This window comes from Micropterus dolomieu, linkage group LG13 (genome assembly GCF_021292245.1).
Source record: "Micropterus dolomieu isolate WLL.071019.BEF.003 ecotype Adirondacks linkage group LG13, ASM2129224v1, whole genome shotgun sequence".
Lineage (NCBI taxonomy): Eukaryota > Metazoa > Chordata > Actinopteri > Centrarchiformes > Centrarchidae > Micropterus > Micropterus dolomieu.
In genome coordinates, this window is record NC_060162.1 from 11086701 (window position 1) to 11107561 (window position 20861).

General features: G+C 41.0%; 1 protein-coding gene across 3 annotated transcripts in view; it reads right to left on the reverse strand.

The window, feature by feature from the left end:
* The window catches only part of nedd4l (NEDD4 like E3 ubiquitin protein ligase), a 48393-nt gene that overhangs the window by 19853 nt on the left and 7679 nt on the right, over positions 1 to 20861 (reverse strand). For 2 of the 3 annotated variants that reach the window (XM_046066564.1, XM_046066562.1), the window contains exons 3-13: positions 18131 to 18212; positions 16495 to 16533; positions 15993 to 16046; positions 7005 to 7040; positions 6205 to 6255; positions 4699 to 4760; positions 4265 to 4367; positions 2836 to 2990; positions 2324 to 2459; positions 2022 to 2210; positions 1768 to 1845 (exon numbers count right to left, since the gene is read on the reverse strand). In XM_046066564.1, coding sequence (XP_045922520.1) covers positions 1768 to 1845; positions 2022 to 2210; positions 2324 to 2459; positions 2836 to 2990; positions 4265 to 4367; positions 4699 to 4760; positions 6205 to 6255; positions 7005 to 7040; positions 15993 to 16046; positions 16495 to 16533; positions 18131 to 18212 — 985 coding nt within the window. The remainder of the gene's footprint in view (positions 1 to 1767; positions 1846 to 2021; positions 2211 to 2323; positions 2460 to 2835; positions 2991 to 4264; positions 4368 to 4698; positions 4761 to 6204; positions 6256 to 7004; positions 7041 to 15992; positions 16047 to 16494; positions 16534 to 18130; positions 18213 to 20861) is intronic. The other variant, XM_046066563.1, reaches the window with a different exon arrangement.

Genomic DNA, 20861 nt, shown 5'->3' on the forward strand with positions numbered 1-20861 from the left:
GCTCAAAGAAAGTTCACAAAATGAGTTTGAATCAGACATGAACTGGAAGAACATGATCAAATGCAGAAAAAGAAAAAAACAGAAATTGTAGTTTCATCCAAGCAATCCAAAAAACATGCCACAAGTAAGATGACAATATCAGTGCAGTTCAGCTGGCAGTGCCTTGCAAGGATGTGGACTGGATGTTATTCTGCTCATTCTAAACAATATAACCTGAAAGACAGTCAGCTGCCTGATTTGAACGGTTGCATCACTACCAACCCTATAACAGGAAAGAACCTTATAACGAAAGTAAACAATGATGTCAATGGCTATTTGGAAAGTCAAAACCATTACAAAAGCAGATATTTATGCGTTTCATTAACACATACACTCAGTGCTGTATTTGGCCATTTTGATGTCATCCCACAACCTCCTATTAAAGGATATGTGATGATATTCTATATTTTTATTATTGTCAACAAATTCCATTAAAAGACCAAAACCAACAATTAATTGATTCTACTAACAGAACTTTCTGTGTGACAAAAGCCTGATATACTGTAGCTTAGGCCGTAGGCCTTCATCGTTTCCCAAAAACTATTAAAAACAAATCAATGAGCCACACTGTTACACTGGCTGACATGTCCAATCATTACCATGTTTGATTAACAACTACAGTGCTCCGCTGTTTTAGGAAATTAATGGGCCTTTTCTTTTTAAAAATGTCATCTTCAGATAGAGCACCATCAAGGGGGTAGTGATGTCGAGAAAGTACTGAGTGATTAGAGAGGACTAACAAATTGTTTGTTGTGGTTCTTTTATGGGATTTGAGACAATAAGTAAAAGTAGAGAATAGTGCTAAATTCTGATCTCAAGTGAAGGCTACCTTTATCCCAGAGGCAATTTCTGCATTGGTCAGTACAAACAGCACCCATCCACCTCCATAGATATTTAATATCATTAAGAATTGTGTGACTCTAATTAACCTTCCCTAGGTCCTCGCAGTAACTCAGTGATAGGAAACTGCTCAAACATATGGTTTCCTCTGATGGCTTCTTAATGAGCCTACTGTTGTCCACTTATTAGAGACTTGTCATTCAGGGGAAAGGCTGACATCAGCACCTGTACTTTTCCTTGGCTTGACAAAGCCAAGCTCAGTGCTGTGACTCAGCTATGTGACAAACATCTGACTCAGATCTTGTGACCAGTTTGTTGAGCCGAATCTCCACTGATGCTGTGACTCAGGACTCTCAGGGGAACGTCTGATCTGATGCGGCGCTGTCCTTAATCTTATTTGCCAATGGTCTCTACTGGAATGGTCATTCTGTTGGCACACAGATGTAAAGCCAACCTGTTCTCCAATACATCAAACACAGCTGCAAGTGAATCACAAAGAGTACAAAGTAGCAGTGGGAGAGGAAGGGAGATAAAGAGGTGTGGTAATCCTACAGAGACATGAAGACAGAAGCGAACGGTAAAATTGAAGAAGCATAGAGAGCAGGAAGGAGAAGTGAGGAGGAAGCGACACCTGCCTAGCAAAACAAGTGGAAATTTCAAATGCAAGGAGGAGCAAAGAAGGTGATTTGATGTGTGGTACACCCACAGCACTGAGACATGCCAACAAAGAGGAGGTAAATGACACAACAATGCCTGCCTGCTAACAGCATTCAGAGAACAAAGAAGAGGACGTTCACTATGCTGTAAGTAACGTAACAAGGAAAGGGAGGAAGTCAAAGAAGAAAGAGAGCAGGATGGAGGAAAATGTGGGCGTTCAGAAATATGTACCATAAGAGGGGGAGCCTGGGCCTGATCACTGACACCATCCGTCATACTTGAGGATCGAAGTCTGTTTGACAGCTGGCCCTGTTAAATAAAAGTAAAAGAAAAAACTTTATTGCTAGCATCGACTGTCACTCTAATGTCTGACACAAAAAGACCCGCCTGGAGAGCAATTTGACTGCCTACATTTACCCATTGATTAATTAAAAGTGGAGTGAGTCGGGTTTTGACCACTGAAAGTTGCAGTGTTCGGGTCTCACCAGAGCAGAGCTGGGCCCCGGCACTTCGCCGTTGGTATCGGCAGTGAGTGGCAGCCTCAGATTTAAATCTTCAGAGAACTCCTGGGTGACGGGAGTCGGCAGGTGTTGTGGTGTCAAGATAGAGGAGGGGCCAGGCAGAGACTGGGCCATGCTGTCGTTAGGCTCCTCTTCTGTGATGAGCTCCCAAGACTACATGCGAAACAAGGAGACATGGCCGTGAAACAATCAAAACACTTTAGTGACCTTATCAGTTTAGTCAGCTGTGGCTCCGCATGTGTAAGCTGTATATATATGTATCTCACATTGTCCAGGTCCCTGGGCTCCAGGTGCTCGTTCTCTAGGTCTTCACTGATGTGCCGTCTCGAACGGAAAACACGGTGCGCTTCCTGATTGATCTGCCGCTGTTGATTATCACTCTCCGTCTCTGAAATCACATCCCTGAAGGAGAAGAAGTGATTTCATTCAAAAGACAGAGTTAGTAAGTCACAAAATGAATAGATAAGGTAGTACTACAGTAAAATTCTTGGTTGAAAAACTATTACTTTAGCCAATTTTTGCCTTAGTCTACCACTCATTATTTTACATTTTTGTGTCAAGTAACTGTTCCACAATAGGCTTATTCACTTTCCTGCCAAGACTGATACAACACTCATATCTGTCTGCTAAATATGAGGCTAGTGCCAGAGGGAGATTAGCTTAGCTTAGCATTGTGCTGAACTTTGACAAAAGATTTTCTCATTTATCTCAATAATACTATCTATCTATCTCAAATATATTTTAAACCTGAAAACACGAGGAGAGAAATAGGGCGTACATGTTGGAGGGCCGTTTCCACTGTGTGGAGCGGTTGTTGTGGTTGACATAGTAAGTGCGTCCCAGGTTGTCCACCTTCTCCTCCCAGCCTGGGGGCAATGGGGGCTGAAGCTGCTGTGGCCGCTGGGAGCCTGAGTCCGCAGACTCATCCCATCCCTGAAAGAGAAAGGTCTGATTTTTTGACATAAGGTAGTACGAGTACTGCTAGCTCAGGTTAAAGACATGCACAAACTTCAGAAAACTGGTCCACTTTAAGAGGGGATTCCCAGACAATGCAGAGACAGTTTCTACCATAACAATTCCTTTAACTATATAAATACTGTACATATCCACACTCATTTATATTTTTCTTTATTTTATATGTTTACTCTGATATTTATATACTTCTGTATATACCACCATCTTATTTATATTCCTTTTGCCTTTGAGCAACTGTGACACAGACTTTCCCCTCGGGGATCAATTAAGTATTTCTGATTCTGATTCATGCCTGAAAATACATTAAAGATGTTGGATTCACTAGTGGTTGGTTAGAACTTCTTTTCAGAGTGCTGTGTTGTGGTTTGAAAGGTTTTTGTTAACATTTACTGGTGTTTATTTTTGTCTGTCAAGTTGCAAGCTGGGTGGGATATCTTCAACTACAGGATGCAAGACTGAGTTGATGTGCATCAATATCACTACTGAATATGAAATCTCTGTCATTTTAAACCTGCTCATGGGTTCATTTAAGAAAATGTAAATCTGTGTACTTTTGTGTTGGCAGAGAAGTAACTACGAAAAAAAATCATCTGGTGTAATACATTTAATATTGAGGTCAGTGTAAAAAAAGAGAATCTAGAGTGTGAAAATGAGGGATATTTCACAGTAAAAGCATGCAGTAAAGGCAGGTTGGCAGAATGGAATTGAAGTTTTTTGTGCTTCAGCTGTTAAATGTCACCTTATCTGTGTCACCTTCGCTGTCTGAAAATGTATAGCACCGCTGTAGCACACCACAAGAAATTCACAATTACATACACATGCAAGAACACTAGTAAAGTAAAAGAGGAGAAGCTCCTATTTCTCCAACTAACAGGCAGTATCGTAAATGGTTTTTCCATACCCTGACCGAGAAAATACTTTCACCAGATTCTGGCAGGAAGAAGCTGCCCAAATTCTTAGAAAAAATAATAAAAAGAAGAGCTATCCTTTCTCTTCTCACTCTTAGCAAAAAAACACTCTCATATTTCTATTGGTCCAAACTGGGAAACTCACTTTCATCTTTAAGCTTAAAAGTGTGGTTTCTTTGTGTCAAAGGAAGGAAGGAAGGAATAAAACTAGAAACTGGTTTGGCTTCAGGTTATTATGAACCAGACAGTTAAAAAGGAGGCCATACGTAATGCTAAGTCGGCAGTTTAAACAAACTCACTAAACAATAGTGGCCAAGACCTTACCTCAGCCTCTTCCCTCATCTCTCCAGCCTCCTCCTCTTGTCCTCCTTGTTTGGGCAGATAGGCCATCTTCAGACGCAGGTAACCCTTCACCCTGGACTTGTGACTAGAAGGATAACATCAGCAAAAACGGACCCACTTGAAAACAACCAGGAGGCCTGCACCCTCAGAGCCCCTAGTAGGCTAAAGCTTAGAAATGCATGGGAGTTTCCAAACTGCCCACTGGCACCAGATGGTCTTTCACCTTCAGTGTTTAACTGACCATCACATGAGCTTACTGCTTTCTGGAGTTATGACACCCGTCTACAAACCATGATTAAAGTCACTGAGAGTTTAATAATCTGTCAGTGTCTATTCCACTTGCTAGTGGGGGCAAACCAGACACAATTTAACTTAGTGTTAAGTGTTATCCAAAATCTCATCCAGTTGAAACTGACCTTCTGGGCCGCAAGAGGAAGTCTTTAAATGTGTAGGGACGCTCCATGGCAGGGTCCTCTGTCTGCAAATTCAGGGGAGGCATTTGTTGACAGTAATCAATTGGACACAAGCAAATACACGTTAGAGAGTATCAAAATATTAGAGTCATTGGTTTACACCATGGCTGGAACCCTCTATGCACAGCCATGCCAGGATCATTATGCAACAGTGAGCTTCTCCTGTTACATATCGAACAGCAAAAAGGTCTTTCGTAATTCATAGCAACCTCCCACTACTCTCTGACTGAGCCAAACCAGTCCACACAGGCTGTTCAACACATGATCCTCAGTAACATACCACTGAATCTCCATGTCAAAAGTACAATCTTGAATGCAAGTTTTGTAAATACTAATAATTAATCATTTAAAATGTGATGAAGCTGCTGGGATCAAAATGTACTTAACATCTTAGACATTAAGATGTTATATCATTTTTTTGTAAATAATGCATAATAATGCTAAATAACTGTTTGAATCTCAGGCTTCCACAAGTCAAATGTAGTTACCAGATTGCTTCAGATGAGTCAGAATGGCTGATTAATGAAAAAGGAAAAGAGGAGTGTCTAGGAGAAGCTAGTATAGGAAAACAAGGTGATGACTAAAGTAATGTCCAGTAACCATGATTAAGACCTTCATGTAGTCATGCATTAAACTAATGAATCAAATCAAAACACCAGCTTTCCAAGACCTGCAGTGGCTTATTCATGCTCAGCCAATTTGTTTAATGGCTACAATTTGATTTTCATCATTAACTGCATCAAGACCAAGTGTTCTCTGTCCTGTCCACTGACTTCATCTCCCAAAATGACTCAGCTGTAGCTTTTATCTGCTGCTAATTCCCTGGACCTATGGGAGCCAAATAGGACATTAATAATTAGCCCCAACACATTTCACTGCGTGATATGCTTTTTGGATTCACATCTTAGACACAACTAGTCTGACAGCTCTCAACTGCTGCTTTAGATTAATTTGTAGCTATATTTGATTGACTTCTAGGTCCTGTTCTCTTACAACAAACCTAAACTGTAACTCCCAAGCAACACACACTAGTTCTGCATTTTATTGTTTTCAAACGCTGTTATCTCTAAGGAATCTAGTTTCTAAGCGAGTACATGTGAGTGTGTGTGAATTTGACAAGTGTAGCTTTTTCCATTGGTTCTGAGGGTAGCGCCTGCCCTCAAGACAGTCACCTCTGTTTACATTCTAGACAACCCTCTTTCTATTTTTAACAAGGAGTGCGCTGTTTAATCACAAAAACACACTACTTGTGTGGCTAGCACTTTCTCACACTCAAAGACAGGCACACACAAACACACTGTTTGCCTGACCTTCACAGAGGTTAATCAGGCAGAGCAAAATTGAAGATAAGAAACAGCTGAGTTTTCAAAACAGTGTTGTAACAGTCAGTTTGGCAACACACACACACACACACACACACACACACACACACACACACAAATTACTCACCGGCAAGTGACTGAGAGGAACATCAACTTGTCCCAGGAAATCATCTCTGGTCTAGGAAAGAAACCAAGAAGGTCACCTTCAGCAGCTTAATTTTAGTACTAACAGCTTTTTGAGTGTGAGGGAACACTGAAATTTCCAGCAGGGGAAGAAAGGGGAAAAAAAACACAATGTTGAGGTGAATTACCTAATGCACCAGAAGGTTCAGCAGCATTTTGTGCTTGTTTGTCATAGACAGAGTGAAAGAGACAAAAGACTTTCATTTCAGACAGTCCCATCCAGAAATAACCTACCGCCTTTTTATGAACACATGTAGTGAATCTGAAAAATCTCATATGGCTGCAAAACAGTAGGGTGCAATTATGTTGACAGAATATCTATTACTATGTTGCTGAAGTTATCCTACAATATTTGCTCTAGTTTGTTGTGGCTTATTGGGCAACAATGCTTTTATCTTCTCAGCTAATCAGCGCAGATTTCCACAAGTGTCCATGCAGAAGGCTCAGTCTAGGGTTTTATTTATGGACGGGCCTTTTGTATATAATTTAATAGGAGAAGGACCCGTTAACCCAGCAAGGAAAAATAACATCCACTGCCACCAGATTAAAGCCAAGTCAGCTAGACAGAGGGAGAGAAGGATAGAGGTGACAACAGGGGAGAGCCAGGGAAGGTTTGTGTTTCAGATTTAAGAGGCCCGCAGATTTGTCCATCCTTTTTTCGTAATTAATGCAGACTGAGAGGAAAAGGGGAAGACTGTACGGTTGATCGGGCTGCACAGCAGCAGCCCCCTGAGTAGTGATTACCTGTGTCAGATGGAAAAGGCCATTCTTGGAAGAAGCCTGTGTGTGGGACACAACTGATTTAGACAACAGGCATCAACTAACAATTATGTTTATTTGAAGACACTGGTTTGACAGGAAAGGCTGAGTTGGAACAAAAAAAAAAAAAAGCAATATTCTTCCGTTAGTCCTGTGTTTCTCATTTTTGAGTATTGATCCACCGCTGGGTTGTGAGAGTCTTAATGGGATGCCAAGAGGTCAACAATAAAAACATTAACCAACCATTGTAATGTGAAGACTACCTCGCAATAAAAGAACAACCTGGCAGTCAGCGTGCTGCACACAAGATTGTGTATCCATTCTTCAAGCTTTAATGTACAAAAGCTGAAAATACATTTTCCACATTGTGGTATCTGTAAAGTTGTCTTCACTGCTGCACAAAAGTAGTGAAGTCATAAAAATTCAGTGTAGTTATAGAAACTATTTCCAATTGAACTTTAAGTGGGGGAACCCTGTAAATCTACTTGATCTGACATTGAAATTTTTTGATGTTTGTGATCCTTGTTGAAGAAAAAGTGAAGAAAAGGTGTGTGTGTGTGAAATTAAAAGGCTTAAAATCACTTCTTTAGTCCTTATTGCTTCCTCAAATCTCATAACGCTAACCCAAACCTGCACGGTTAGTCATTTCATACAACTATGCTGGCCAAGTGCTGGTTTTTCACACTAAAATGAGGTCATGGTCTACAGCAATCGCGTTGGTTTAGTTTGACCATCAGAGGGAACAAAGTAAAAGCAGTGTTGCTCGCAGTGTTGCTCGCAGTGAGTGCTCTGGGTTCCCACCACAGTTAACAGACCTGGAATTCAATGGTGAAAGGTTACAAATGAGTCACATAAAAACGCTGAGTTATTACCGCACAGGCACGTAAACAAACACCTTTGAGAACACACACACACACACACACACACACACACACACACACACACCCCCCTATACTCAAACACACTTCTAAACAATTTCTTCTTGGAAAAGCCATCAGTATCTGCTTTCATTTCCCAAACCAAGTAGACAATTGTTTTACTGCCTGATTAACTCCCAGGTAAGTCAAAACAGTGAATCATAAGCTTTATCTGAGCTAGGAGAGAGCAACAAAAGCAACCTGGACCATAGCATGAGTAAGACAGTATCATATTACACTCTTTCCCATGTGTTGATCTGTAACCCACGATGTGAATTTGTGAAACACTTAATGTCAATAAGTTAATTTGTTCTGTAAAAGGGCTTTAAAAGTAAAGTTTAGAATTAATGTCGCAAAGCCAGCCAAGACTTTCAGCACGTGAGTCACTACGAGCATTTAATCTTCACCCCCAAAATCTCATTTGCTACCATGCTTGAGCCTTTAACAAAATAGTGGCACTGTAGCTCAATGGCAACAGCAGTATCCCATGGGACACATGTACTCCTTTGACACACGGCTGTTTTTTCTGCCCCTAACAATAACAAGCCTTTTAAGCTGTGGGTATGTGAATGTACGGGGATATAATTGCAGAGTCATCAAAGGGTCACAGTTGAGCCTGCAGCTGCCTCACAGGGCCAGGTTACACTCAGAGAGGGAGGGTGCCACTAATGACCAAGAGAAGGACGAGGGACAAAGATCAGTTCACCCAAATCACAAAACACTTAACTTCTTACAATATTAACTGTATGCAGATAGTTTTGTTCAGTACAGTTCAGTCATTTTAGTATCCCAAATGGGAATGATGTTTTCTAAAGTCTCTCGAATATGATGTGTAGGCCAGGACATCTCTGCAGCACACAATTTAAAATGGTATTTTGACACACATATGACTTTTAACAAATATTATGCCTCCAGCAATTTGAAAATTGCAGTAGGCCATATAAAAACGCAATGAGACAATTTGCGTTGTGTGTGAAACCGGCATAAGACAGTAGCTAACTGTAACTGTTGTACTGCACTGCCTTGAAGCTACATGAAGAAGTAGAGCAACCTGGAATGAGTCCAGGCTGGCACTGAAGTGTGAAAAGGTTGTCTCACCTACTCAACAGTCTCCTTGCTGACACAACTGAATTACAATGTGATCCAACTGAGAGATCAGAGCTGACAGAGAAAAGCCCTTCACAACAATAGCAAAATGAATCCCTCTCACATGCTACCGGACCAAAATAAAAAGAGAGAGCCCCCATCTATCCACAATCCTGTCTCAGGTAAATATAGCAAACCCACTGGCCTGCATGAGCTCTTTGTGAATGGCAACTGGGGGGTACGGTGGCATAGCTGTCTGCAGATAGTCTAGCTGGCACACACACAAAGACACACACACACACACACACACACACACACACACACACAAAAACCCCACACACACTCATAGTATCCCATGCAGGGCTTTAAAACGGGGCACTCCAACTTCAGGCTACCAGTTGGGGAAGACCTGTCATTATGGTCTAACTGAGGATTTCCTAGTTGCATGAGAAACCGGATGCCCTCTGGTAACACAGCCCCGCGTGTCTTAAAAAATGGAAAGGAGGTGGTGTGTAAAACGCATTCAAGTATGTGCTTTCAAAACTAAGATTGTAGATGTATTTGCCAATACTAGTCAACCAAACACACTGTAGTATCACACCATCTAATGACATAATGACAAAAACCAGAGATCTTACACCATCTTGGATTTATAACATTTGGGTTCAAGTTTAGTCATTTTTAGCATAGTGCAGATATCCTTTGTTATCTAGCCGTAGAGGAACTGTTTTATCAAAAATGTTATTTATGTTATAAAAGCCTGTCAGAGCACCATCCTCTTGAAATATTACATAACAAGAAAATTTCTCTCATCTCCTTAGTTTGGCAAATAATTAAATAATCGGGAGGGCTGGCAAGAAAATTACGAGAGTCAGATGATTAACAAGCTGGAAAAGCAGAAAAAAAAAAAAAAAAGACTTCTATCTGACAACATTGAAAAAGTGGGAAACATGCACAACATCTAAGTTTGTGTTAAGAAACTAATGGGAGTAATCCTTACACAGTCAATGACAGCCCCATTATTTAAATATCTACTATATAGTACTGTTATTTAGAGCTTCAACTTGAAGCTTAAGTTTATTATCTGCATTTAAAATGGAAGAAAAATGGGGTACAGAACATAGTGCTAATGTCAAATCCAATATCTAAACTGATTTATGAAGCATCTTGTGACAAATTAGGTAATATGGCACACTGTTTAGTGTGTAAAGTGCAACCTTTAGATCTATATTGCTTCCAAAGCTTGAGCTATACGTGACACACAGCACTATCAAAAGACTTCAGGCTTTCAGGTAACTACAGCTACTGACAGCTTGTTAAACTTCTCGATTGTCATTGGGGCCATAACGACGTCTTAGTTCTTAATCACTCACGGAGCAGCTGCAGGGATACAGATCCATACCAGCCTAGGGCCAAAGAAGACATTCCGCCTGGCCGCTCTCAAAATCAACAACTACGCTCGAAGCAGACTAAAGATAGAAACAGCCAAGCCAAGAGCACTGGCTACAGTTAAGGGTATTACCAAACTGAAGTGTCACATTTCTGTAAAACAGAAGGCAACAAGTGCATGGGGAGAAATTATCCTGTTTTCATTTCATGACTGAATTGGCCAGTGTGTTAACAATTTCAAATACCTGTGGTTGTGAAGTGAAAGAAAGCCAGTGTGTGTGATTTAGCTCAGCAACCATGACGGTGCTTTTCACTTCCCAGAATGTCACCACCCTCTTCCTGCACCATACGGATCTCTCCTCATCTGGGCTCAATTCAGTGAGTGAAACACTAGCAAATCCACAAATTAGATGTGAAATATTTAAGGAATCCCACAAAGTTTGCATCATTTAGTTAGCATACTTTTCACCCTGAATTCTTATTTGTTAAGCTCTACTTAATGCCTCCACTTCTTCTGGCTACACTAGGCACAAGATATCATGTGTTCAACTAAATGTCATATGAGCGAGATGACCCATCCACTATTTGCTATAACTTTTTACAATTCATTCTCAAGTTAAGTTTGTCATCATTAAAACTAAAACCCTGAAAGTCTCATTGTCAAATGTCATTATAAAATACTTTTCCAACATCTCTTACTAAAAACATTTTATACACAGGCCAACAGTCGTACTAAGGCTTTCCTATAATCTTTACCTTGGGTTTATTTCGCATTGAATCATTGCCATGGCTCACATCCTGATCTCCACCTCCGCCTGGGGTAAAATATATCTTGAAATGAGGCTGCCTTCTGGAAGGATCCCCACTGATTTTGAAAGTACAACCATTAGATCTGTTTACTGCTTCCATTCTTTGCGTCTCCATGTCCGTTTGGTTCTCCTCTATAGCTTGACTATCTCCACCACTTTCCTGGTGTTGATTCTCCATCAACAGCCTCTGATGAGATGAGCTTCTCCCCAGGCGAACTCTGGGGTAACGCACCATAGGGCTACCTCTTGAGCTGGCAAAGCCAACATCTGTGCATTCTTCCTGGGATGCAGCACCTTGTTGCCCGCCTTGGCTCTCCGGGTTCTGATTTTGCTGGAGCTGAAACACTAGTCTCTGTGTTCCGCCATTAACAACAGAGCACTGGTCGGTGCTTGGTTGCTGGACAGACCAGCTGGTACCACCATATGGGAGGATTCTGAAATGCTGGATGTCAGAACCGTTAGGATAGTTCCTCCGGATACAAATACCACCAACCCCGATACCAGGTTGGCCTCTGCTATACACAGTATGGCCATTGGAACCAATACTAAAGACCCTGCGTTTGGGCAGGTTGGGCTCTGTCAGGAAAGTTTGCGAATTTAAAGAATCTGGACTGTAGTACGGAGGAGGCGGCTGTCGGGGAACGTCTTCTCCAATCGGTGATTCAGTATAGGCAGGTGCAGGTCCTGGAGGACTATAACAGGGTGGCGGGACATCATCAGCATGACCACAGGAATCTCCATTACTTGATTCTTTGGTGCGCTGGAGGGATATGTGCATGGAGGAGCTCTTGGTGGGTCGCGGTTCAGCGTAGGCAGTGAGCTGGGGTATGAACATGGAGGAGCTGCGCTTAAGCAAAGGCTCCGGCAGCGAACCAATAGCTCTTGATGGGACATGCTGCGCTACTTGCTCCTGAGAAGGCCTCGATACCGGAGGCGGCCGCATGCAGAGCGCCGTGACCACATCATCGTCTCCCTGCTGCTCCTCAGAGTCTCCTTCCAGTATCTCCGGGGCTGTGTTACTGCGGCCTGAGCCAAAGTACAAACGCAGACGTTGTGCCATTTTCACCTCCCGTCCCACAGCTCCCGTTCCCTCTGACTGCCTGTATGGTTCTCTCCTCTGGCTCCCTTCTCTGTCTCTTAGTGTCGCCCACTTCTCTTCTTTGGCTAGCTAGATGACTGATCCCCCCTTTTTTCCCCCCCCTCTTCCACTCACTCTCACCCCCTCCCACCCCCCACCCTCTCCAAGTCTCTTCCACAACTTTCCTTCCCACAGTACACTGTACTGAGGAAAGAAATCAGCACAAAAAAATAGACTGCCACTGCAAAAAACCTGACAACTTTACACTACGCACTCAAAGGCAGAGTGGAGGCTAAAGAGAGGAAGGGCGAGGGGGAAAAAAGGATCCCTGTATGCCAGACTCTTAGCACTACCAAGCACTAGCGACAGACAGCAGAAATAGCCTGAGTCTAGTGACGGCTAGCATTCCTGACATGATTGGATAAGAGCGGCCGGCAATCCTGGTTTCCGAGGTGACAGTGGGTTGCTTGTCAGTCATATGACTACAAATGGCCCCACCACCTTCTCTTACAACCCCATGCTGCCCTCAAGTGACAACTGGCCCCCAAACATATTCTACCACTGTCCATCCTTTCCTCCATTCTTATGATCCCTTTGTAATCCCCGCCTACTTCCCTGCCTCCATATCAACCAATTAATATCAATCTCTCATCAATGTCCTCACTCCCAGGTCCTTAATTTTGACGTTTCCCACCACTTCATCCCTTTACTTATCTTAAAATATCACTTGTAAATATGACCTCTAAACTTTCTCTTCATTAAAATACCATAACATCAGCCTTTCTGTTGTTACTGATCTGCCTGAGCATCCCACCTAGATCAGTTGTACACAAACAACTAAGACATCCATATCGATTTTCAAAAGGCAAGTGCAATGGTCGCAGTATTAATTCGCTTGCTAAATCATTCGACTAACTATTCGATGACAAGTTGAGCCCTGTTAATTCTTGTAGCTTGGAAACAAAAAAGTAAGCATAAAGAAGCTGTTGCTAAAAATGGACCAGAAAAAAAGTGCAGCAGCAGAGTATCTGACAGACTGCAGCTTTAATTAGACAAACAGTACAGTCCTCTCTGGAGAAAGATATCCAAGTCTTCTTCAAACGGAATAGACTACGCCGTCTCCCATACGCAGCCAAACACTTAAGTGTCTGGTGGTTTTATAGGCCACTCTGTTTGCTTCCAAAAACCGCCTAAGATACAACTTAGCTGTCATACTGAAATTAGGCACACAAATTATGATGCTTAAGCACATACACACTATTTGGCTACAGCACAAGGTAAAACAGAGAGAGGCGTTTTCACAACATACTGTACATTCATGAGAGTATTCATTATACTGTTGGACAGCAAAGAGATTCACCAGTGAATCAGCATGTGTAAATGGGGGTTTTATGCTACTTTGACATGAGGCCTGAGTTAGTGGGTGAGCTGTCTGCCTCCTTGCACAGAACTTATAAAACCCCTATGATAATTTGGCCTTTTAGAAATGTATCCTCTTAAAAATAAATAAATAAATAAATAAACCCTCAGTGCGTCACCTTATCGGTCTCAAAACGCAAGCTGCAACAAGCTGACAGCCAAGCCACGTCGGGAAAGGGGAAAAAAAGAGGAGAGGACAAAAACACAAAAATGAAAAGTTCTACATTGTGGACAAGAGGGCATCAAGGAGACAGGCGATATTGACTGGAGGCAGAGAAACAGCCAAAGGAAAAGACTGTAAGAATAAATCGTGGCTTGGCAGCTGGTTACACTTAGTGATAACACACTGCCTACAGTGTTAGGCACAGTCAATAAATGTGTGTGTGAAATGTTATGAAGAATGTTCTGTATAAAAGAAACAAAATGCCAATGTGTGGTCCAATGGCAGTAAGCCCAGCTTGCCAAATGACATAACATGCCTGCTTCAAACAAAGCAATACATGTTTTGTAGGCCTATTCAACCGCTTTCTTTTGTGAATTTTCAGTCTCATATATAGTTCTCCTACATGTTTTAGGCACTTACATTAGTTGACATTTAGCGTATCTAGAGTATTAGTATTTCTATAAGTGCACATAAGTAACCCACAATCTATCACACGTGCTATAGCACAAAGCTTAGTCAAACTTTTCATCTCTTCTGACAAATAAACCATTAACAGATGCAAGAGAACAAGCAGCCCTCTTCAAAGAAATATTGTCCAGTGGTGGAGGAGCTGCCTTGGCATGCACCTAGAGATCGACAGAAAAGCACCTCCTCAGACATATAAGGAGAGGACAGAGCTTGAGGCTGCCTCTGCTTTGCTTTCTTGTATCATTCTCTTCTATATGGCAACAGAGAGCTCCCACTGTACGGAGGGAAAAATTAGAGCTGCCCTTTTAGTAGCGGGCTGAAAGCCACCGATTCCCCTCTGCAGGGGCGTGTAGGATATGCACACAGAACAGGCACCAATGTATACACTGATTTTATCAGAATATAAAACATTAAATGTGACTGAAGACGGAGATTTAATCATAAAATGTCCCTATCGTCACTTTACTACATTATTGGGAAAACAGAAAGACACTCCACAAGCTCAAGATCCTTTGATCTCCCATATCGGTCCTCCATGAACAAAAGAAGTGGCCCTGAACCTGTAAGGTCCAGACAGAATGTGCCCTATCCAGCCAAGAACATCAACAGTATATTGAGCTGCACCCACTATTTGTTTGATCAAAGATCAAACTCAAGATACAGACCCCAGCCTTACTGAGAAGTCATAAGAAACAAATATCACTGCAGTCCTAAGCTCCTTTCAGGGAAGCCCTTTGCTTCTTCCACAGAAGAATCTTCATTATGTCAACAACCACCTCACTACACTCTGTCTCCTCTGAAGATGGTTCGTCAAGGTGAAGGTTGTACATAAGCATGAATTAGTGAATTTATTATCGAGACCAACTCGTGCTGTTTTTAACTGCTGCAACTCGACATTGTGCAGAAATTTAATCTAGTTGTCATGGCAACTGAGGGCCTACAACAGGCTTCATTTCACAAATCAAGGAAGCTAGTGTTCTCGTCCGTTGTGGGAAATCTGAGAAATTTGACTTAAGAGGAATGCAGTAGTTGTTAGTGGACCACAGCAGAGCAATGAAACTAGCTCTGTCCACTTTTCTTCCATGTGTACGGCAATGCATTTCTTTTGACTGAGCTGACAGTTGAAATCCTGTGATATCAAACCTGGCAATGTGTCAGAGAGTTCACAAGAGGAAGACTGTAAAGACATGGGGGTGCAATTAAGTCAATACAAATCATTCAAGGCTGATGATGATCCCTGTGGTGAAATGAAAGCAGATCTATTCCAGGAAAATTACTTACAACAACGCAACACAGGTATGCAGCAATATCAGTTTTAAAATCATCACATTTTATTTGGTTGCAAATCAACGTTTTTATTAGCATAATTGACTAAACCATAAAAAAAAAGTAGTACCGAGACCATTATCGCCAAAGGAAATGGAATGAGACGTCATCAAGGCAATACAATGTCTAAATAGTTTAAAAGTAGAAACAAACTGCACAACATAAATCAAAAGAGGCATGAGGATCACGGTGGGTGGAACTGAATAAATCGACTGCTGGTGAAAGCTGTCAAAACATGACAGACTGAAATTAAAAATAATGTGCAATGTAAGCAACAGAGGGAGTGAAGGGTGAGAGGTTACGAAATGGGAGTCTTACCAATCTGTTCTCATCAAACACCTCAAAGAGTAGCCTGTGATTCTGCGGACACACCTGTGTTGGCAACAAAATTACAGGGGAGAGAATACAGCAGTCATCCGGTGGTTATGTGACATGCAAAGCTAATGCAAATGTACGTACATACAAACAGTGAAACAACACTGTAGGCAAATTCCTGCTTGCTTTTGTGTCACAATAATTCACAACTACTGTGGCTAGAAGGTAGTCAATCTTGTAATCGTAATAACATAGGACAGAACTATAATTCTTTTATAAATTACGAGTTAGGAGTAATCATACGCATGTAACTAAGCTTCTAAAGTTTAAAACTGTCGTGTTTGATTACAGTGGTGGAGGAGGTGGGACTCTGCTCTCAAATTAAACCGCAAACCCAAAGATTTACAACTCTAACACTACCACTCTAGAGTAAACAAGTGCAATAACAGACCATCGTAGTGGAGAAAAGTGGGAAGAAAGGGAATCTGACACATAATGAACTCACTCTGAAGAAGAATTCCTCGTTCCATTTGGGATTGAGAGTCTGGAACACAAAGTAGAGACATGGTTGGACTGATAATTCATTAACTGTGTGTTAAAGCACAGTGGACGACATCATGTGTTTGCAAAGAAAACAGAACAGATGTATGAAACCTTTCCAACTCCGACTGAGAGAAGAGAGCCCGAGAGAGAAATCAGGCTCAGTCTTGGGCGTCAATGATCCTCTTACGTTGTTAAGGGACGTTTGTAGTTACCAACATGTTCTAGTGATTGGCGTTAGTCTCTAGATTAACGGCCATGAGGATTTTCACCCACTTTCTGGAGGGATGAGCTCAGTATGTGGATGCACAGACTCACTCCTTCTGCCTCACACATTTGATATTTTATTGGACTGAGAACTACGTGACACATCTCATTAAAATTCCTTTGGTGATTGAAATGACTTAAACACTAGACTGTCAATGAAGCCTTAATTTCACAAGTCACTCTGATTAATAAACACTTTGCAACATTTTACAGCAGCGATAAAATAACATCTCTGTTAAAACAACTGCTGACATACCAGAATTGCAAATGAACCCACTGCCCTTTGACAAAAAGCCAATTTCAGACTAAAATCTGTCAGATTTCCAGAATAGTATGTCAAATATACATGTTTAGTATAGGGCTTAGGATACTTCTACTTACTTATGTTAGACTGGCTCTTTGTCAACATTTTTCATGCCATCTTGCCACAAGCCAAACTCTTAGCTTCAAGATGCCATCAAAGGTGTCCCACTTAAAAGACACATAGGGCCCATTGAAGAGCCGAGCTGTGATTTTTCTGCTCCACATAGCAGTGCATTGTCAGCTATTTATATCCAATAAAGCAACTGCGGCCGCTGTCAGCATATGTCTGCCTGCATGGAGGCCTGAGCTGCCTGACTCCAGCGGAGGGCTGGCTGGCAGCTACATGTAGTTAACCTTAACTACCAAGAAAAGGTGAAATTGACAAAGAAATAAGCTACATGGAAGTATTGGAAACATCTTCATCGCAGTTTCACCCCTGTATGTTATGCATTTTCACAAATCCAGGCCAGTGAATAACATGTAATGCAGAATAGCAAGCATCTATTGTATATACATATATTTAATTTTGAACCATAGGGCACAGAGGATTCCACAACGTGAGCAATGAATATGGACATTTGGTTAAAAGTCTCAGCCTATATGGACATTAAGATTGCTCCTGAATGGAGTTTACCCTAATAGCAAGTAATAGCTCCCCCTGCTGAGAGTAAATTTCCTCCCCAAAATAGGTCACTGGGGAAAAGATCTTGCCCAATGTCTCCCTCTACACTCTACTGAGCAGGAAAGCACTGCCTGGTGACTTCCTGTGGTCTCCATCTCTCATAGGATGATATGAGATTGCCTTGATTTGAAGGAAGGGTGGTGGTGGTGTTGGGTGGGATCAGGACAATCCGGTGATCTCAAAACAAAGTCATTATGAGGCTGTGCGGTAAATGCGTGGTGCGGCTGTGGGAGGAGATTACCACGGCAAGAGTGGCTAATCTGATACGCCGCAAACACATCGACTTCATTAGGTCTGAAACTCAAACACAGATACACACACCAAAGCCACTTCTTACCGTAGGACCTACCTTTTTAATGGTTTTTGTTTGGACTAAGGCAAGCTCTTTGTTTTCATCCGCAACATAGAGGGATAGTTTGACGTAAGGATCGCTGCAAAAACAAAACAGGAATAAAAAAATAAATAAATCAGTGGCGAAAAAGTGATCAAGCTTTTCAGAGTTCTCATTTTTTAAAAGTTACAGATGGATATCCGCTCCCCACAATCTTACAAGTACTTACCTAATAATATTTCAAAGATATACAGATGGTATTGCTGACAGAATACATATAACATTTCAAACATTTCAGTACCAAAACAATATATTTGCAAATGCTGCAGATAAAAAGCCAAAATACCATGAACAAAATGATGGTTTAAATCAGGAAATTACTTTTACATTATTTTACACACTTTTCGGTCTTAAAGGAATTATGGATAGGGCTGGGCAATAATATAATAATGATAATTATTGCAATATAATAAACAAATTAGCACTTAATTTTTCTATTAAAATATTTATTTTATTGAGGAAATGGGACAAAAAAAAGAGAAGATTTTTCTTAATTTCAGCCTTTTCGTAATAATTATTGATATTGAATGATATCAAATCTTTTATTGCGATAACATTTTTGGCCATATCGCCCAGCCCTAATTACGGATCCCCATCTTGTACAAAAAAAAAAAAATTATTAAAATTAAAAACGCACAATATACCATAGGCTATAGTGCCTAACCTTAGTTAGATGCCTGTGAAGCTTCTCAGTCATCCAGGTCTCCTTTGGATAACCTTAGTTAGACACAGGGGCCAGACCCCATATTGATAGACTACACTGAACACACTGCTTGTTTCCAGACCTGAAACCTGAGTCTGCGCTGGACAACCCAGCAGATAAAACTGCTTACATGTGGGTATTGTGAGATAAGGCTATAATGTCTTATTGACAAAGTAGAGTGCTAAAAATAGAGAGCAAAACATTTTGATGTGAGCAGCGCAAATAGTAAGCAGAGTGTATGTGACTGTGCTATTTAAAAACAGCCAATGGGTTTATTTGAAGGTGCTGACAGGGTAGAAATCTCCAGTGAGTTCAGGCAGAGATTATTCACCAGGCAGACCAATTACTCTACAGATCTCAGTCCCAACAGGCAAAGCGAGGTACAGTGTCATGTTATAACCTTTCCAAAACCCCACTTTGAAGAAAAAAAAGTGTGTTTGTGTGTGATAACACACTGCCTACAGTGTGTTTGTGTGTGTGGTGACAGCAGATATTTTGTAAATGAGTAACTTTTAAGCTTTTTACATTTAAACCAAACTTGTCCAAAAAAAAATAAAAAATCATTTTCTTATCAAAATGTTTTCCTTTTTACACATTTAGAAGTATTCCTGTTTGTTCTCAGTCACAATAATTTCATTTGTTTGTGTATATTACATAAATAAAAAGGTACTCAGGTGGCACTGTCAACAAAAACAAACATGGTGGCAGAAGGGCTTTTACTACGATTGCCATTGTAGATAAAAAAAATAATAAATAAACTATTATGAGACAGGGTGTGGTGTTTCACATCTCAGCCATTAATAAATTCTTCCACCCATTATTACTTTTGGTTTTTGAACAGAAGGATACTGATTGGTGGAAATAGCTTATATGCGACGGCTGTTATTAACATCTGATACCCTGCTTTTAAAAGAGTACAGAGCCTTTAATAACACAGGCATAAAATTGTATTTTCCGAGTTTTGTTTTTTTTTTAATTTTAGTCAATGGAGTCTGGTGGCTTTGAGGAGAGCAATATGGTGACTGTTTCTAAAAAAGATCTTACTCTTAAAAAAAAGGTGCATCTCTGCAGGGATCCTTTCTATAATGTTGTCAGACACTTATAACAATCTGAACCCGTCAGTAACAAAAAACGTACTGTGACGGGGTGCATTTGCATGCAAGGATTGCGTTTCAGCACTGTCTCGCTGCTGCGCTCACTCGATTCTGGAATAATTAAAAAATAAAAAAAAATGTGTCCCAGTTTGTCACAGATACAAAAAACATAGCTCTATGGCTGAAAAATACCAAAGTCACCCTTTAATTTCTCTGTCCTTTTCAGGCCATCCACTCTGTGTCCTGAAAAAAAACTTCCTTTAATATATACACTCAGATAATGTAACAGATGCTATGGTTCTCCAACGTGGAAATAAAGCAGCAGGCTACATGAAGACAAGCGGCATCTCATCTAATTCTTCACACCAACACAATATCAAGCTGCGGCAAAGAGCTTTCAATCTTCCCAGATGACACAAAGAAAGTTAAAAAACGTTTTCCCATGCTCTGGGTTGGAGGTTAGTTTACCGGTTGCATTTCCTCTGTAGTTGATGACATTTTGATTACAGTGGCTAGACAACACACAAGGTTGGAAATTTGATTTGAATCACAACCATCTTTTGAATGACTTTTAAATCAGATTTGCCATAATGAGTTTCCATTGGATTTTTGCCATCTAGACTTGATATAAGCAGCAAGCCAATTCCATTATATATATACCCAAAATTTGATTTGGCCAGTCAGTTTAAGTGCAGTAGTTTAGAGGGAGCTAAGGAAAGGGAAATATAAAACCTGCTGCTTGATTGCTAATTAACATCTCCAGGAATCCCACAGCCTCTAATTGTGTGTTTGTGCAGTTCTGTGATGTGCTGTGACTCAACAGAAACAATGGGCATACTGTATCTAGATTGCACTGAGACTTCTTCTTGTCTCCTTCCCTCTATTAACAAAA